Genomic DNA, 17,892 nt, shown 5'->3' on the forward strand with positions numbered 1-17,892 from the left:
ATGTGAATTTATGTATTTGTTAGGATGATAAATTTTGAATTACAGAAGTATGAAAATATATAGATGGTGGGTCTGGTATGTGCTAGGTGTTCAATAATTGGTTATTGCTATATATTTTTTTCTGTAAATTATGTAATCCTGAACTATCTGTAGTTGAGATTCTTTTTAGAATTATTGGTGATAGCAAACTATTGTTTAACTTTGCAAGTTTCCTTGTGATTTCAGGAAAACCACCATTCTTCTCAGAAAGTTATTCAGAATTAGTTGAAAAGATTTTTTATGAAGATCCTTTGCCCCCTGTTCCAAAAGGTATGAATTTTTATTATAAATGCAGTTAATTTACATTTTACACTGACTAAAGGTGCACTTTTAAAGTCTGTTTTTATTGAGTCATACCCCCAAATTTATATTTTATAAATAGTCCCAAATTGATATTTTTAGAAATATTAGCATTCCCTTTGTCATTTTCTCTGAGATACTGAAATGGAAAACAAAGTACTCATTTAAAAACACCAATTATTTTGTGCTCCTGTCACAACAAATCTGGTTTAAAGATTTAAAAAATTCATACTTTTATTTTTTTGTGTCTATATGTATCATTTGCTTAATTTGTACTCATATCCCATGTAGCTATTTCTGTTTAGTGTTGGAACAGGAAGAAATCAGGCATTTCTCAATTCTTATCTTGACGAAGCAGAATGCTACCTTGATAAGCTTTCAAAGTCTTTTAAACTAGATATAGTTGCAGTATTTTAAAAGTGTTGGAACTTTAATCATACAAATTGTGATTAATACAACAATCTACCATTAACAGTTATAAGGGAAGAAAAGAAAAACAAAAGAAGGTACAAACATTAATGAACCACTTTGTTGTACACCACAAAAAAAGCGAATCTTAAGACACATAAATGAAAACAGGACTTTACAAAAAATAGTGTCATGAGTTTTTAAAAGAAAAAAATTTTCAGAAGTAAATAATGGAAGAAATACCAATACAGAGTATTTCAATATTTCAAGAATCATCTTAAGTGAAAGAAAAAAAACTTGATATTTTAAAATAGTCTATATTTCTTAAAAAGCTATATTTCTTTTTTTTTCATTAATTTTGTCTTAGTTTTTGTGGGAATCAGTCATTCCATATTTGTGTAATGATGACTTCTGATTTTTTTTGTTTTAAGTACTCACAGTATTGATTATTGTTTTCTCCTGTAAGTTAAAGATTTTTATGCAAGGACGAGAAATCTGAAGATGCAGGTGTCAAAGACCTGGTCACGATACCACTGGTGCCCAAGCTTACTGCTGTCGTAGGGACCTTCATCACACTCTGGCCGTAGAGCGTGATAACACTGTCTGTTTTGATTGCTTTGTCTCGGGGGTGCTTGGCCAGGTCTTTGGCCATTGTCTTCATGGCCACTGCTTTTGACCATAGACTGATAATTTTGTCATTTTATATATCTGTCTATTTTTAAAAGATGGAACATTTGGAGATTAATGGAAGTGGACAGTATCATAATATTGTGATATTTATTATTTTCTTGTTAAAAATCTTCAAAGTAAAGAAGCCTTGCAAGTATTCTTTTTTTTCTTTTTCTTTGTTGAGAAAGATTGCCCTGAGCTACCATCTCTTGCCAATCTTCCTCTTTTTGCTTGAGGAAGATTTGCCCTGAGCTAACATCTGTTCCAGTCTTCCTTTATTTTGTATATGGGTCACTGCCACAGCATGACTATTGATGAGTGGTGTAGGTCTGTGCCTGAGAACTGAACCTGGGCTGCTGAAGTGGAGTGCACTGAACTTAACCACTAGGCCACAGGGCCGGCCCCTGCAAGTATTCTAATCATAGTATATTATGAAGCAAAGTTGATCAAGTTAAGAATGCCTCAGAAGGGGCCAGCTTGGTGGCATGGTGGTTAAGTTCATACACTCTGCTTAGGCAGCCTGGGGTTCACAGTTTCAGATCTTGGGCATAGACCTACACACTGCTCATAAAGCCATGCTGTGGTGGCATCCTGCATACAAAATAGAGGAAGATTGGCACAGATGATAGTTCAGCAACAATCTTCCTCAAGCAAAAAAAAGAAAAGAGGAAGATTGGTTATGGATGTTAGCTCAGGGCCAATCTTCCTCACCAAGAAAAAAAAAAAAGGAGAAGAAGAGGAATGCTGCAGAAAATGAGATAATTAATACTTGAAGACAAGGATCTGAGTTAGTCAGGCGAGTGATCCCTTACTGGGGTTATTCAATAAAGAGAAAGTTTAGAGGTTAGTCAAAACTTAGTTTTTGAGATTCATGTTTTTTGTGGTCTAAGAAAAAATGTTTTTTATTTTTGTGACCCTCTCCCATTAAATAGAGGGTGTAATTGTTAATGAATTCAGTGTTCTCTTAAAAGTAATTTATGGGGCCAGTCCTGGTGGTCTAGTGGTTAAGTTCAGTGCACTCTGCTTCAGCAACCTGGGTTTGGTTTCCTGGCATGGACCTACACCACTTGTCAGTGGCCATACTGTGGCGGTGGCTCACATACAAAAAAAAAAAAAGAAGATTGGCAACAGATGTTAGCTCAGGGCAACTCTTCCTCAGCAAAAAAAAAAAAAAAAAAAAACAAAAACCCATAAAAAATGTATATATAAATAATTTATGTGCTTAAAATACTGCTACTTCAAGTGTTGATGTAGGGTATGTATTCATCTACTTATTTTTTTTCTTTTGGGAATTTGTGTATAGATTCTTCTCTTCCTAAAGCTTCTTCAGATTTTATTAATTTGCTTGATGGTTTACTTCAAAAAGATCCTCAGAAAAGGTATGTATGAATGGTATTTTAATATGAATGAATAGTGGAATCTTTTTTTTCCTTTCATTTACTTCTAAAACAGTACTGTTCTTATTATACAAAGAGATCTTCAAATTACCTCTTGTTTTTTAAAAAAAGAGAAGAAATCTGAGTTTACATTGAGTGTTTTCTGTTTGCAGGTGTTTTTAATCATGAGGAATTTTTAAAGTCAATTTCTCTTTTAATGTATTAAATAGTTGCCTAGTAGGTTGGCAGACTTCTTGTAACTCCCAAATCCAAGAAGTGGATTTTTTTCCGTTGTGGATTTCAGGCTCAAACTGGCTTAGACGAGTGAACTAGGGATGGTACTGTCAAGGTAGTTAACGTACTAATGACTGAGTGGTAGTTCAATATGCTATGTTTTTATGATAATCCTGTCATAAATAGGGATGTCAAGCAACAGGGTAACAGGCACAGGGGGAGTTTTCTGTGTTACAGTGATGACAGAAACTTAAAAATCCCTGTGGTGTGGGACAGGGGAGGGGAGAGGAGGGGGGCGATGGGGAGGGGCTCTCTCGGGCCCAAGAGACGAGAGCAACTGGTTTCTAGTTCTGCTTCTGCCACCAGGTAACTGGTGGGTTTTAGGCAAGTATTTGAGGTCCCTGCTTCAGGATGTAAAATGAAGAATAAGTTTAGTGTAGCATATAAAACAATCCATTCTCTCTCTTCATTAAGTATGAGAGAAAAACTGCAGAAGGAAATGCTAATTCTTGTATAAGTTATAGGACAAACCTCCCCTGCTTACAATAGAAGCCTTTTAGGATGTGTGTTATTTTGGTGGATAAGCTTCCAGACATCTTTTGATAGGATACAAATATACTTTATTTCCACATATTTGTATACCTATATTTTATAATTTTTGCCTAAATGGTACCATTCCATAACCTAGTTTTTTCTCTATTTCTGCTTAGTCATTTGAAATGGCTGCAGAATGTGCATGTGATAACCTGTGATAACAATAAACATTTACAGTGCTTCTGGATTTAGAATATCTTACATACTGCTCCAGTAAATATGTTTTTGTGTATTTTTGGTTGTTTCTGTTCACTTAGGCGATTATCTCCTTTGGGTAGATTTCTCAAAGCAAGGATGCTGGCCAGAAGCTCAGAACATTAAAAAGTCCGATGTCTTTGCTGCGTTCCAGGAGCATGTGCTGGTTTATACTTCCAGCAACATTAGAAAACTCCTTCCCTCCCACAGTTACCTACAGTGGGCTTTGTTGATCTTATAAATTTTTGCCAATCTGATGGATCAAAGAGAAATTCCATTTTATTGACAATTTTTATTTCTCTGTTAGTGAATTTTAAGAGCCCTTTGTATAAAAGGGGTATTACGTGTGGTTGCAAATTCTTTCTCTTTATCATGTGTTTAATTTTGATCGAAGTAGTTTTTATTTCAATACAGAAGTTGTGAATACTTAATCAAATATAAATTATTTTCATTGTTGTTTTAAAATTTCAGTCAGGCTTAACCATTCTGAGTCTGATGAATATACTAGACGTATTAATGCTGTGAAAGTGAGTCTGGGTTTTGGATAACAGCCTGAAATCATTTAGATGTTGGTGACCTAGCTGGATAACATTTGACTCCTAAACAGAGGAGTGACTGTGTGTAGTCTTGAGGCTGATATTCTTGTTTATTTCTGAATGAAGTTCTAAAAGTGAAGTTCCAAAAATTGAATGTATGAAACAGGTAGGATGCTTAGAATAATCAAGCCTCTCTTGGGACGTAAAGGATGACAGAATTATAGATTGATAATATCTGATATATTTACTTTAGAATTTTAGGTTATTTATTGACTCCCTTCAAAGACTGTTTTGAGAACCCAAAATATTTTCATCAGGCTCTACAGAATGTGAACCTGAGACTTCTGATACTTAGGTGTCAGACTCTTTTATTCTCTAATAAAAATATGCTTTTGTATATTTTTGGTTGTTTTTATTCACTTAGGCAATTATCTCCTTTGGGTAAATTTCTCAAAATGGGGATGTAACATTTAAGATTCTGGATTATTTCCTCTGTTGTTGCTGAGACAGATTAATTGCATATTAAAAGAGTGAAGTATGAAACAATTGCAGAGGTATATTTATATAGAGATATTTACAAATTCTAAAGTCTGTATCTCTCATTTTACATCTATATGTAACTGAGACATGTCCTGGGAATTCTGCATAGTAAATCATGTTAAAATAGAATTTTAACATTTGTGATTGATAAAGGTTAACTTGGGCGGGCCTACTGCAGCATTCATTTTGGAAGAATGCTTTCACTAGAAAAGATCAAGACTCAAGCACTGAGGATTCCAGCGTCAGGTGGGATAAGCTTATCTTTGTGTCTGGGGCATGGTTATTAAACACTCATTCCCATTACTCTTGTAATAATGCAGCATCAATGACATGAATTTGTATGCTTTCATAGTTGGAAAAAATCGAGCATTTGTTTAATTGGGGATTGCTTAAAGAGTTGAGTCATGACTTTTTTTTTTTAGATTTTATTTTTCCTTTTTCGCCCCAAAGCCCCCGGGTACATAGTTGTGTATTTTTAGCTGTGGGTGCTTCTAATTGTGGCATGTGGGATGCCTCCCCAGCATGGTCTCGTGAGCAGTGCCATGTCCGCACCCAGAATTCCAACTGGCGAAACACTGGGCCGCCGAAGCTGAGCGCGCAAACTCAACCACTTGGCCACGGGGCGGCCCCTAGTCATGACATTTTAATGTTCTTGATTTTGCTCATTTTCTGATCAGCTGTTTATTATCCGGTCAGTGATTTAGGATGGTAGTCATTGGTTCTGTTCACCAAATATAACTGGCTTCCCATTCGCAAGCCCGCAGTAGGATCTCACTTCCTCCTTTTAAGTTAGGCTTGGTCATGTGACTTGCTTTGACTAATGAAATGTGAGCAGAAGTGATGTGTGTTATTTCTGGATAGAAACTTTAAGAGCTAGTGTGTGATTTCCCACGTTTCTTCCTCCTGATTAGGTAATTGGGAAGAAAATGTCCAAATGGAGTTGCTGTTAGACCGGGTCTTTAGAGACTGTGATGAGCATAGCTTTCCCGCCAGCCTTCAATGGCTATGTGCATGAGTGAGCCATCAAGTTAGGAGATTTCTCTAAGCCACTAGGGTTTGTGGGATGTTTGTAACCACAGAATAACCTGGCCCATCCTGAATAATATAGTTCATTTTTATTATAAAATCTTCTTAGCCCAGGATACTTACAGAAGTGATGGTATTTTGAAAAGAACAAGGTGAGAAGTAGTTGAATAAAATCCTGGTAATTGACTTTTCCTCCCTCAACTCATTCAGTGGTAAATGATTGTCTGATTCTTAATTTTAATCTTGACACATTCAGTGTTTTGGATAGGAAAGTCTGAATTCTATTTGAGGTCTCTCTCAAACTTTGGTTTCTGTGATCTAGTGAGCTTCAACTGTGTTCTAACCATTGTATTAGGCCCTGTGGGAACTACAGAAAACTGGGCTCTGGTCCTGGCCTGTCAGTGTCAGCAAGTCACAGAACACCTCTGACCTTAGTTTGTTGTCTTCCTTTTTAATCTATATGCCTTTTATTTCTTGTTTTCACCTTATAGCCCTTGGTAGGATCTTTTCAGTAAGATATTGAATCAGGAGTGATGAAGTGAACATCCTTGCCTGGTTTCTGATTTTAGGATGAAAGCGTTCAGCTTTTCCCGATCAAGTATGATGAGCTGGAGCTTTTTGTAGCTGCCCTTTTTCAGTTTGAATGTTGAATTTTGTCAAATGCCTCTTTGTATCAGTTGATAGGATCATGCGGTTGTTCTTCTTTTTTTGAGGAAGGTTAGCCCTGAGCTAACTGCTGCCAATCCTCCTCTTTTTGCTGAGGAAGACTGGCCCTGAGCTAACATCCATGCCCATCTTCCTCTACTTTATACGTGGGACGCCTACCACAGCATGGCTTTTGCCAAGTGGTACCGTGTCCGCATCTGGGATCCGAACCGGCGAAACCTGGTCTGAGAAACGGAATGTGTGAACTTCACTGCTGCACCACTGGGCCAGCCCCACGGTTTTTCTTCTTTAGACTCTCATTATGGACTCTTACATGAATTGGTTTTCAATTATTGAACCAGCCTTGAATTCCCACAACAAACCGACTTAGTCGTGATATATTATACTTTTATGTCTTGCTGGATGTGTTTGGGGCCAAGTGATGGGAGGACAACAAGAGAGAAAAAAAAGAGAGCAGAGCAACAGGGATTTGCCTCACATTCTTGGCATCATAGCTCTCTGGTTAGAGAAGAGGATGCCCCTCCCTCAAAGTTTTAGGCATTGGCTGTAAGATGTGCTGTCCCCAACCAGCTGCTGCAGGATTGCCTGGGGGTTGGGACAGGACAAAATGGAAAAAAGAAAAAGAAAAACTAGAGGATTTCCCTTGTTCTGACCCTTAGGGCTCCCCTTTCCTGTTCCTTGGAAAAGAAATAGCAAGCTTCTTTTGGGGCTCCTTCTGTCTGTACTCGCTGCCTTTGAGTCCAGATTGCACAATACTGGAAGCGGGAAAATTAAAGGGAAACCCACTGCTGGTTAACTGGTACTTCAAGTTCTGGTTTGCTTCCCCAATATGCCCACTGCCCTTTATTTTTCAGGGATAAGGTTTACAGACTTAGTACATATATGTTGTATATAATTTAATTATCTTTCCAACCTCTTGTTCTATATGTAAAACTATACAGAGCTCCCAAGTAACTTTGATTGTATTGGCTTTCTCCTCTCGAACAGTAGAAACGTGGTGGAGTGTTCTGGTATACAAGATTCCAAGGAGCTTTTGAGGAGCCCTCAGAGTGGACAAGCAAAAGGGGAGAAGAGTGGTCAGCGACTGAGTCACTCTTTCAGACTAGGTGAGCTTTCATTGGAGAACATTCATGCTGCTTCGGATGCTATTTCTAGACTTCCTAGTTTGTTTTTATCTTTCTCTTTACATTTCTGTCTGCCTTATGTCCTGCTCATGATATATTTGTTCCTTTTTGGATAATGTTTTACTCTCCTGTCACAGAAAATCCAACTGAGTTGAGGCCTAAGAGTACTCTTGGGGGTCAACCGAGTGAGTCCATGTTTCTTCTCAGGTATGTAAAATGACAGAGCAGTAAGAGTCCATGGGAGGTGAAATTTAAATCTTCTCAAATCATCTGTTGTCCTGGTGGCAAACCGTGTTACACACAGAGAAAGGGCAGGGGTATGAACACCAAATTCCAGTTTCACTCTCTGCTTTCAAAGTTACCATTAAGTGCTGGCCAATGGAATGTAGATTTTGCTATGTATTTAAAAAATTTTTTAACGAAACTACCTTATCTTTCCTATTTATAGGGGTTAAAACCTCTTCATTTTGTATTTTCACTTCAAATAGAATTGAATTTAAAATTTCAGAAGTCCAGCTTCTTTATTGGATATAGACTTACAGAAAAGAACAGGTTATGTTTTTCTTTAACTGTTGTTCTATGTGGGGGCTTAAACAACGTTCATTATTTCAGTGCGATCATTGAAATAATAAAAGATTAGAATGGTGTTTTAATGTGATTAAGACCAATGTATTTAAAAATTTAATAATATGAAATATTGTGTTATATTTTATTTATAGTTTTAGTCTCAGAGAAATAGTTTTATTTAATGGCATAGGGGTTATAACAGTAAGCTAAAATTTCCTGATTTGTTTTACTCATATTTAAATATGAAACATGTTAAATTTATCTACCTACATCTTAGGCATTTTAAATTCAATTTTTAAAAAACTTTGGCTAATCTTTGGCATATTTTGTGAGTTAAGTAAGTACCTGTTTAATGAATGAATAAACAGAAAAGTGAAAGAGGTGAGAATCCTGATATTTGGGAATTTGAAAGAATTTGTTTAAAAAGACTCCAATGATTTGAGTGGAAGAATTTCTTAAAATGTGAAAAACTCAAAATCACAGACCCAGGAGTAATGGAGTGACCCCCACAGAATACGGCAGCCATTTATAGGTGCGGGAGGAATCACTGAACATAGATGCAGACGATAATTTATTTGTTACCTATCTTAAATAGGTACCAAGTTAATTTTCCATTTCAAAATTTTCTGAAATAGAATTGTAAATATTTTCCATCCTTTGTAGAATATTTGATCTATTTTATTATGTTAATCCTGCCTACACTAGCAGACATTTAAAAAATCATAAAATGAGTGTCTTAAGGTTTCTAGTTAAAACAGAAAATACTGTATATAGCATAGAAGGTGTAAATAAAAGAAGTAATGGTCGGGAGATTAAAAACAGTTACAAAAAGAATAGCATCATATAAATACAAATTAGAGTTTAAACTTTTTTTATATATGAGATCACATAGAATCACCATATTCTACCATTTTTCATTTCTCATTTTTCATGAGATGTGTTTTTTCCCAGAAAACAGGAAACAGAAGATAAAGTTCTAAACTCTGGATAATGTTGCCTGGTGTGTATTTTTCAGTTCTCGTCCTACTCCAAGAACCAGCACTGCCCTGGAATTGAGTCCTGGTGAGGATATGACTCAAAATTCACCACAGAAGACTTCTGTGACCAAGGCGAGCAGAGATGGAATTTTTTTTTTTTTACATAAGATATAGAGACTCACAAGAATAATTGCAAGTTGATCTCTGAACTATGTTCATAATTACAAAATTTACAATTAAGCCATCTTCCTTGATTATCGTTAGTTTTTCTAGTAAGTACTCTTAAGAGAGAGTTGCTTTAGCGTTTTTTTGCTAACAGCTTTATTGAGATATAGTTGACATACCATGTAATTCACCCATTTAAAGTTTACAATTTAGTGGCTTTTAGCATGTTCACAGAGTTAGGCAACCATCACCCCAGTCGATTTTAGACCACTCTCATCATCCCACAAAGAAACCCTGTACCCATTAGTAGTCACTCTCCTATTTTCCCCCAATTTCTTTCCCCTCTCATCCTAGGCAACCACTAATCTACTTTCTGTCTCTATAAATTTGCATTTTCTGGACATTTCATGTAAGTGGAATAATTAATATGTGATCTTTTTTCACTTAATGTTTTTAAGATTCATCCAAGTTGTAGCCTGTGTCAGTAGTATATTCCTTTTTATTGCCAAATAATATTCTATTATATATACCACATTTTATTTTTCCATTTATCAGGTGATAAACGTTTGGGTTTCCACCTTTAGACTATTAGAAATAATGCTGCTGTGAATGTTTGTGTACATGTTTTTGTGTGGGCGTACGTTTTGGTTTCTCTTTATATCCGCAGGGGTGGAATTCCTGCATCACAGGGTAACTCTATGTTTAACCTTTTGAAGAACTGCCAAACTGTTTGCCAAAGCAGCTGCACCATTTTACATTCTCACCAGCGATGTGTGAGAGTTCCAGTTTTTATACATCCTCCCCAAAAATTGTTATTGTCTGTCTTTCTTTTTTTAAATTGTGGTGAAATATACATTATGTAAAATTTACTGTTTTGAACATTTTTAAGTGTATGGCTCAGTGGCATTAGGTACATTCATATTGTTGTGCAACCTTCACCACTATCCCTCTCCACACCTTTTTCATCATCCCAAACCGAAACTCTCCTCGCTAAGTATAACTCTCTGTTTCCCCTGCCCCCAGCCCAGTAATGACTGTTCTGCTTTCTGCCTCTATAAATTTGAGTGGAATCATACAATATTTGTCCTTTTGTGTCTGGTTTATTTCACTTAGCATGACATCTTCAAGGTCCATCATGTTGTATCATGTATCAGAATTTTTTTCCCATTTAAGGCTGAATACCGTTCCTTTGTGTGTATATACCAATTTATTCTTTCATTGTTTGATGGACACTTCGGTTGCTTCAACCTTTGGCTATTGTGAATAATGCTGCATTGTCTCTTTTTTTTATTATAGCCATACTAGTGGGCGTGAAATTATTTCTCATTGTGGTTTTGATTTCCATTTCCCTGATGGCTAATGATGTTGAGCGTCTTTTTCATGTGCTTATTGGCCATTTGTATATCTTCTTTGGAAGACTGTCTATTTACACCCTTTGCCCATTTGTTGAGTTGTAGAAATTCTTTGTGTATTCTAGATTTATGATTTGTAGATATTTTCTCCCATTCTGTAGGTTGTCTTTTCGCTTTCTTGATGGTGTTCTTTGAAGCACAAAAGTTTTTATTTTGATGTAGTTCAAATTATCCTTTTTTATGTGTGTTTGTTGTTGCTTTTGCTTTTGGTTTCATAATTTAGGAACCATTGCTTACTCCAAGGTCATGAAGGTTTATGCCTGTGCTTCACTCTTACATTTAGATTTTAGTCCATTTTGAGTTAATTTTTGTATATGGCCTGAGATAGAGGGTCTAGCTTCATTGTTTTGCATGTGGATGTCCAGTTATCTGAGCATTGTTTTTTGAAAAGACTTTTCCCATTTAATTGTCTTGACATTCTTGTTGAATATCAATCAATTGACTGTAAAAGTGAAGGCTCATTTCTGGACTCTCAGTTCTATTCCATTGATCTGTCTTTCCTCATGCTAGTAGCACACTGTCTTGATCACTGTAGCTTTTTAGTAAGTTGTGAAGTTAGGAAGTATGATTCCTCCAACTTTGTCCTTTTTCAAAGTGGTTTTGGCTCTTCTAGGTCCCTTGCATTTCCATATGAATTTTATGATCATTTTGTCAGTTTCTGCAAAGAAGCCAGCTGGGATGGTGATAGCAATTGCATTGATTCTGTGGGTCAGTTTGGGGAGTATTGCCATCCTAACAAGGTAAAAAGGTTTCCCTCATGGACATGGGATGTCTTCCTGTTTATTTAGGTCTGTAATTTCTTTCAATCATAATTGTTTTGAATGTGTAAATATTTTGAATTAAAAAGGTTTTCCAAGTTATCTTTTGTTATACTTATTGTTTGATAGATATACTTGCTTTCAGTTGTTACTGTAATTTTTATGTAATGTGAAGTACATTTGGACCATGTGAAACTTATTCCTGTGTTGAAATGAAATATAAATGGATTATAATTAAATCTCACTCTGCTAAAAATTGTTTGGTTGTATGTGATATGGAAAATTAGTGTAAAAGTGAAAAATGCATTCTGAAATGTGTTAGATGTTGAATCTCTTCTGACAGGTGGTTATTTTAGAGGAGTGTATGTAATCGAGAATCTTCAAACTAATTATTTAAGTACTATAAGGGAGTTTATATTATAGTTTTTAAATAATTTTTTATTCAGTTACAAAAATCCCATAATAATTGTAGAAAACTTGGAAAATGTCGATAAGAACAAAGAAAATTTAAAAACGACTTATAATTTAATTACCCAGAGTAACCACTGATTACATTTTGGCATTCCCACTTCTGGTTCTATACATATATGTTCATTTTCAAACAAGGGAACATAATTTTACACTTAATATTTCATTTAGTAAATGAGATCTCATTGCAATTTTTGATCACTTAGTTTATTCCTGAGCATTTTATTCTGTTTATTTTTTGCTGTTGTGAATGGGATATTTCATTTTTATAACCTGTTATTTGTACATCCATTCAGTTTATATACAGGAAATTAATTTTTATGTATAAGTTTTCTAATTAGTCTACCTTACTAATTCTTATATTATTTTAATAATTTTTCAGTTGATTTATTTTGGCTTTTCTTTCAAGTCTTTCTGTCTTGAAAGTGCATGTTTGTAAGCATCTTTAAAGAAAGATTTTTACAAACTTCCTGCTTACTTATTCTTCATGTGTTTTTTTGTATGTCCGTCTGCTGAGCTGCAAAGGGGTGGTCTTGGCTTCTGGGAACTTTATTTGCTGATTATGCTGTTCCTTTATCCATGCCCCTACCTCAGTTTTGGATAATTTCTTTTTCTCATTTTTTACTTCACTGATCAGGTCTTCTGTTATATTTAGTTTGCTGGTCAGTGTTTCACTGGAAGTTCTCAATGCATAAATCCTTTTTTTGTGTGATGCGAAACACTGAGACATTGCACTAGGAATAAAAGTTCTGTCGAGAGCACAAGGAAATGTCTCAGAGGAATAACTGAAAGCCAACAGCTAGTTCTTCATCTTTGTTACGTATCAACTCTACTCTAACTAGGCTTTATAAAGATAGAGATGTTGAGCACTTAGGTAACAGGTCAGTACTTTACTCTGAAATTTTTTATGCTATAATTTTAACTTTATATTTAATATTCTGTAAAGCAGAAAGAAATTGATTAGAGTTGGTGGATAAGAGATTAAAAACCATGCTGATAATTTTAAAACCGATTTACCTCATCATAGTTTAGAACATCAAGCTATAGGAGATCTGTTTTCCAGTCCTAACCAGACTTTGTGGTAAACATGAGCGAGTCAGTTACTTTCCCTGAGCCTTGTGTTTTTCATCTATAAAAATGGGAATAATGATACATATGATTTAGGATTTTTATGACAATCAAATGAGACTATCTGTGAAAGTGTTTTGAGTAGCAGTTGAGGTACATTGATATAGGTGACCTTTTTCACTGGTGTCTTAACTCAGCATCTTATTATCTCAGTCTTTTAGAGCCCTTCACTACTCACAGAAACAAAGTCTAATTTTTGTTTTTGTTTCAGATTACAAGTGGACACCTCAGTCAGCAGGACCTCGAATCCCAGATGAGAGAGCTTATCTACACAGACTCAGATCTTGTCATCACCCCAATTATCGACAATCCGAAGGTGCAGAAAGATGCCCTAATAACTGAGGGCTGAGTCTTAGACTACACTGAGGGCAGAAATCTGGGTGATACTTTCCTTCCGGATATTCTTTGCCTAATTTTCTTTCTTGATCCTCTTGTCTGCTTTTATTTCATTCGTGCCACATGTCTGCATTTCTGACTCCCACCCTGTCTGTAACCCTCTCCTCTTCCTACATTGCTTTCCACTTCACTGGAGGGGTGAGTTTTCCTCCTCCTCCGCATTTTCTCTGCCTTTTATCAGTCCATCGCCTGAGGAGTGGCCGCTGACTTCTAGACCTCAGCCCTTTGCCCTCAGTCCCTTCGTTTCTCCATGTGTACTTAGGTGAATTACTCCAAATATTCTAATTGTTGGTGTGTTAGGAAGGCAGTTGTCAGTCAGCACTGCTCACCAGGCTGGAGTGGGTGGAGAGATCACACAGAGGCCCTACCCTGTCACAGCTTGTCAGGACTGCAGGGTAGACAGTGGGGAGACACTGGGAGCTTGGGGAGGCGTGGTTCACAGTGTACTTCCAACCTAGTGTGATTTTTGTTGCTTCGCGTCTTTTGGAATGTAGTACTGTATTACTAGGGGATGGTGAATATTCTCCTTAAAGAAAATTGGTTTCTCAGTCCCTCTGTTTTTCTCTTGATCACGTACTCACATTTCACTACCTATTCTGTATTTTAATTTTCCTGCTTTTTTTTCTTAAATGTCTTTCTCTCTTAATTTATGACGATTTCCTCTCATCTCATTGGAGAATATTAGTTTAGAGCAAATGATTTCTTGGCTGTCTGTTTACTTCCTAGATAGACAACATTTACTATAGATCACCCAGCTATTTTTCATAATGGAGCTAATTCTTTTTATAAGTTCAGATCTCTGGCAGAGTAATGGTATAATATGGCAAATTTAATGTGTAATGGGGCATTTTCCCAGTGGACCTTCTGGAACAATTTGTGATATCTTTTGACCATATTCTCTCTCTATTTCTCCTTATAACCATACTTAGTTGTGGAAACCTCAGCCAGTAGCAGTTTTTATTTTTTTAACTGTTTTATTTGAACTAATTTTAGATGTATAGAAAAGGTTCAAACATAGCAGGGTTTCTGAATACCTTTTACCCAGCTTCTCCTAATGTTAACGTCTCGTAGGACCACAGCATAACCAGGGAATTAGCGAAACCAGAGAATTAACATTGGTACAGTGCTATTAATTAACCTACCAAACTTATTTTTTTAAAGATTGGGACCTGAGCTGACATCTGTTGCCAATCTTTTTTTTTCTTCTCCCCAAAGCCCCCCAGTACCTAGTTGTATACTCTAGGTGTGAGTTACTGAACTTACTTGAACTTTACCAGTTTGTGCTGCTCGTGTCCTCCTTCTGCTCCAGGATCCCTCAGTACAGTTAGTTGTTATGACTCCTTACTCTCCTACCGTCTGTCCTTGTCTTTCATGGCCTTGGGGTAATTTCTCAGTCTTTTCTTGTCTTTCGTGACCTTGACACTTTGAAGTGGTCACGTGTTTTGTACACTGGTCAGGTATTTTCTAGAATGTCCCTCAGTTTGGGCTTGTCTCAGGGTTTCTCGTGATTAGAATGAGATTATGCATTTTTGCCAAGCATACTAGCGGCAAAGGTTTTAAAAATGCTCTATAGAGGGATTCTGGAGAAGTTAGACATAGAAATGATGGTTGAATTTTTTATTGAAAAACTCAGGGTGGAGTACCTGGCTGTTCCAAACTCATGGATCCAACTTACCTGTTTTCTTCACTTTCCTCAAAAAAATTGTGTACTTTCCTGTTCAGGCTGTTACAGCTTCCTGGGACAGTGTCTTCTCTAGGTCAACCGTCAAGTCCCACCCGTTCTTTAAGACCTCAGCCAACCTTCTGCCTCTTCCATAAACCTGTCCTGACCACGTCAGCCTAAAGTGCTTGCTGCTTTCTCTGATACTTAAAAAAAAATTCTCTTTGTGAAATATTTTGTCTGTAAGTATATCATGCCCGATTTGCATTGTTACTTAAATACTTTTTTAAATTGTTTAAAAAATGATTGTCTTATTAACCAGAGTACCAGCTCTCTGACAGTAGGATCATGTCTTTTCTATCTTTCTATCCCTCTTAACACTTTGCATAGTACCTCACCCTGGCAGTACCCAATAAATATTTGTTGAATGACTAAATTTCTAACTTAGAGGTAAGTTAGCTTAAGTGTAAGCCAAGATGGGGTGACTCTTTTCCATGAAGCTTTGTTTTATTGCAGGTATCAATTGAAATGGTTTGATGTTTATAAATTGTTATCCATATTTGCATATTTTAATCTGAAAGGGCACCATTGAATTCTCATTCTTTTTGGTGACATTTTACAGTGTTCTTTTCTGTCCTCATTGAGTTATAATCTGATAAAGGAGATATATCAGGAGACAGATGTCTGTCTCAAAAGGCATCTCAAAAGGTTTTTTTTTGTTTTTTTTTTAACCACAGATAATGAAACAACCACCAATTAAATTTGATCAAAAAATACTGCATCTACCAGTACATTCAGGTAGGATCACAAAGGGCTTATCAAACAGGTAGGCCCTTTGCAGACAGATACAAATATGAAATTTAATAGCAAATGGAATATTTGATTTATGAGTAGCTAAATTCCTATCTTCTTGCTAACTGGCGATATTCTTGGGGCAGTGTTTTGTAAATTAAAAGCAGCCAGTAATCCATTTGTGCCAGCCTTTGACCTTACTCAGCTGAGTCTGGGCTGCCCTGTATTCTTGTGGGTGGGAGTGTTCCTATAAAGCTGGTGAGTTTTCTTGTTGAGTGGGTGGGCCTTTCTCCTGCCCTTCCCATTGTAGAGCCAGTTGAATTTCCACTTATGGTGCTTTTGTGGGTGCAAAGGGTTGGAGACCACAGTGGAGAATCGAGATTCTACTTGAGCGAGGGGGGGCAGTTGAGAACAGGGTCAGATGGTTCACATTTGTGGGGCTGGTGTGTGAATGGAGATACTTAAAGAAGGATTGTTACATTTCCTTTCACCTAATGGAACTTCTTAGGGTGAACATCAGAAATTTTTTCGTACCTTAAATTTTGATGTGTTTTCTTTGATAAGTTATATTTTAAGCTGTTAAACTATATTCAGAAAAACTTTCATCACAACTAGAGTAGAATCTATGGTTTGAAATCAAATTAAGGTAAATTTAAAATAAAATATATTCAAATTTTAATAAACTGTGTCAAGTAGAATCACTATTTGGGAAAACCTAGAGGATTGTTATCTCAAAATAATGTTCCTTCCCTTTTCCCCTTTGCTTTGAGTTATTTTAGGAAATTATTATTACCCGTTATTTTGTTTAAAGATGGAGATCAGCCGAAACTATGTTACCTCTAGATGGCATCTCGTTTCCTGGTTTTTGCCTATTGTTGGGGTAGGGATTTGAGGGTAGGACCCCCAGATAATTTCAGCTGTCATATTAACCTGGTTATGTTTAACACTAATTTCATTGGAACCTTTTAACAACTGTAAAATTTTTGGCTTTTCCAATATTTTAAGGCTAGATTGCTTTATTCTTGCAAGGTTATCTTCTTTGTTCATAATACAATTTTATTTAACTTTGTGTTTTGGTACTTTCTCGGGATAATTCTCCTTTAGGCATCTGCTTTCTTGTTTCAGCATAGTTTCCATGGACATAGTTAAAAAGTCTCCTCGGGTAGAAAAAGAGATGAGTATAGAAGACTAAGTGAAAACAGTGTCAACTTTGGAGTATTTTTGGTTTTGGCATTGTGAAGTCATGATTTTCTTTGTCCTCACCTTAACTATTGAAATTCTATGTTCCATCTTATTTTTCATGTAATCTATTCAGCAATATTTTTTCACATGGTACTCACTTTTAATATTTTCTTTCCTCTTCAGTGGATAAATTAGTATTTCTCAAAGACCAAGATTGGAATGACTTTTTGCAACAAGTTTGCTCTCAGATCGACTCTGCTGAGAAGAGCACGGGAGCCGCCCGAGCCAAGCTGAATCTCCTTTGCTATCTGTGTGTGGTGGCCAGTCACAGGGAGGTGGCCACCAGGCTCCTCCATTCCCCACTGGTAGGTAAATTGTGAAGACAAGACTCCTTCATGGTCCTTGCAGCATGCAGGATTTCTATAGAGATTAAAACAAGTACTAAAATATTAATTTCATTTAATTAAAATGAAAAAAAAAAGATTTATCAAGATTATAAGTTTGCCACAGTTGTCTTCTGTTTAATTCCTAGGACTGGAAGCAGTTGTGTAGACAGTGATTTCGAACTTCTTTTGTAGCTCCAGCTTGCGTTTTGTGTTAACTTGTAATAATTGTAAGATATTTTTCATATCTGAAATTGTGAGACAGAGACCTTTCATCAGCTCCTGGAGTGAGCTGCC

The 17,892-nt window shown here is 36.2% G+C and overlaps 1 protein-coding gene across 9 annotated transcripts in view; it reads left to right on the top strand.

The window, feature by feature from the left end:
* Positions 1–17,892, top strand: part of ULK4 (unc-51 like kinase 4) — a 499,972-nt gene that overhangs the window by 25,874 nt on the left and 456,206 nt on the right. For 5 of the 9 annotated variants that reach the window (XR_011496460.1, XR_011496461.1, XM_044754392.2 and 2 more), the window contains exons 7-15: positions 226–309; positions 2,720–2,795; positions 5,045–5,137; positions 7,571–7,689; positions 7,845–7,914; positions 9,290–9,383; positions 13,394–13,498; positions 15,976–16,036; positions 17,396–17,577. Coding sequence is in view for 7 of the 9 variants with exons in the window: in XM_044754392.2 (XP_044610327.2) it covers positions 226–309; positions 2,720–2,795; positions 5,045–5,137; positions 7,571–7,689; positions 7,845–7,914; positions 9,290–9,383; positions 13,394–13,498; positions 15,976–16,036; positions 17,396–17,577 (884 nt within the window). In the remaining 2 variants the exon portion in view is untranslated. The remainder of the gene's footprint in view (positions 1–225; positions 310–2,719; positions 2,796–5,044; positions 5,138–7,570; positions 7,690–7,844; positions 7,915–9,289; positions 9,384–13,393; positions 13,499–15,975; positions 16,037–17,395; positions 17,578–17,892) is intronic. The other 4 variants (XM_044754395.2, XM_070492976.1, XM_070492977.1 and 1 more) reach the window with 2 other exon arrangements.

Source organism: Equus asinus, chromosome 21, assembly GCF_041296235.1.
Source record: "Equus asinus isolate D_3611 breed Donkey chromosome 21, EquAss-T2T_v2, whole genome shotgun sequence".
NCBI lineage: Eukaryota > Metazoa > Chordata > Mammalia > Perissodactyla > Equidae > Equus > Equus asinus.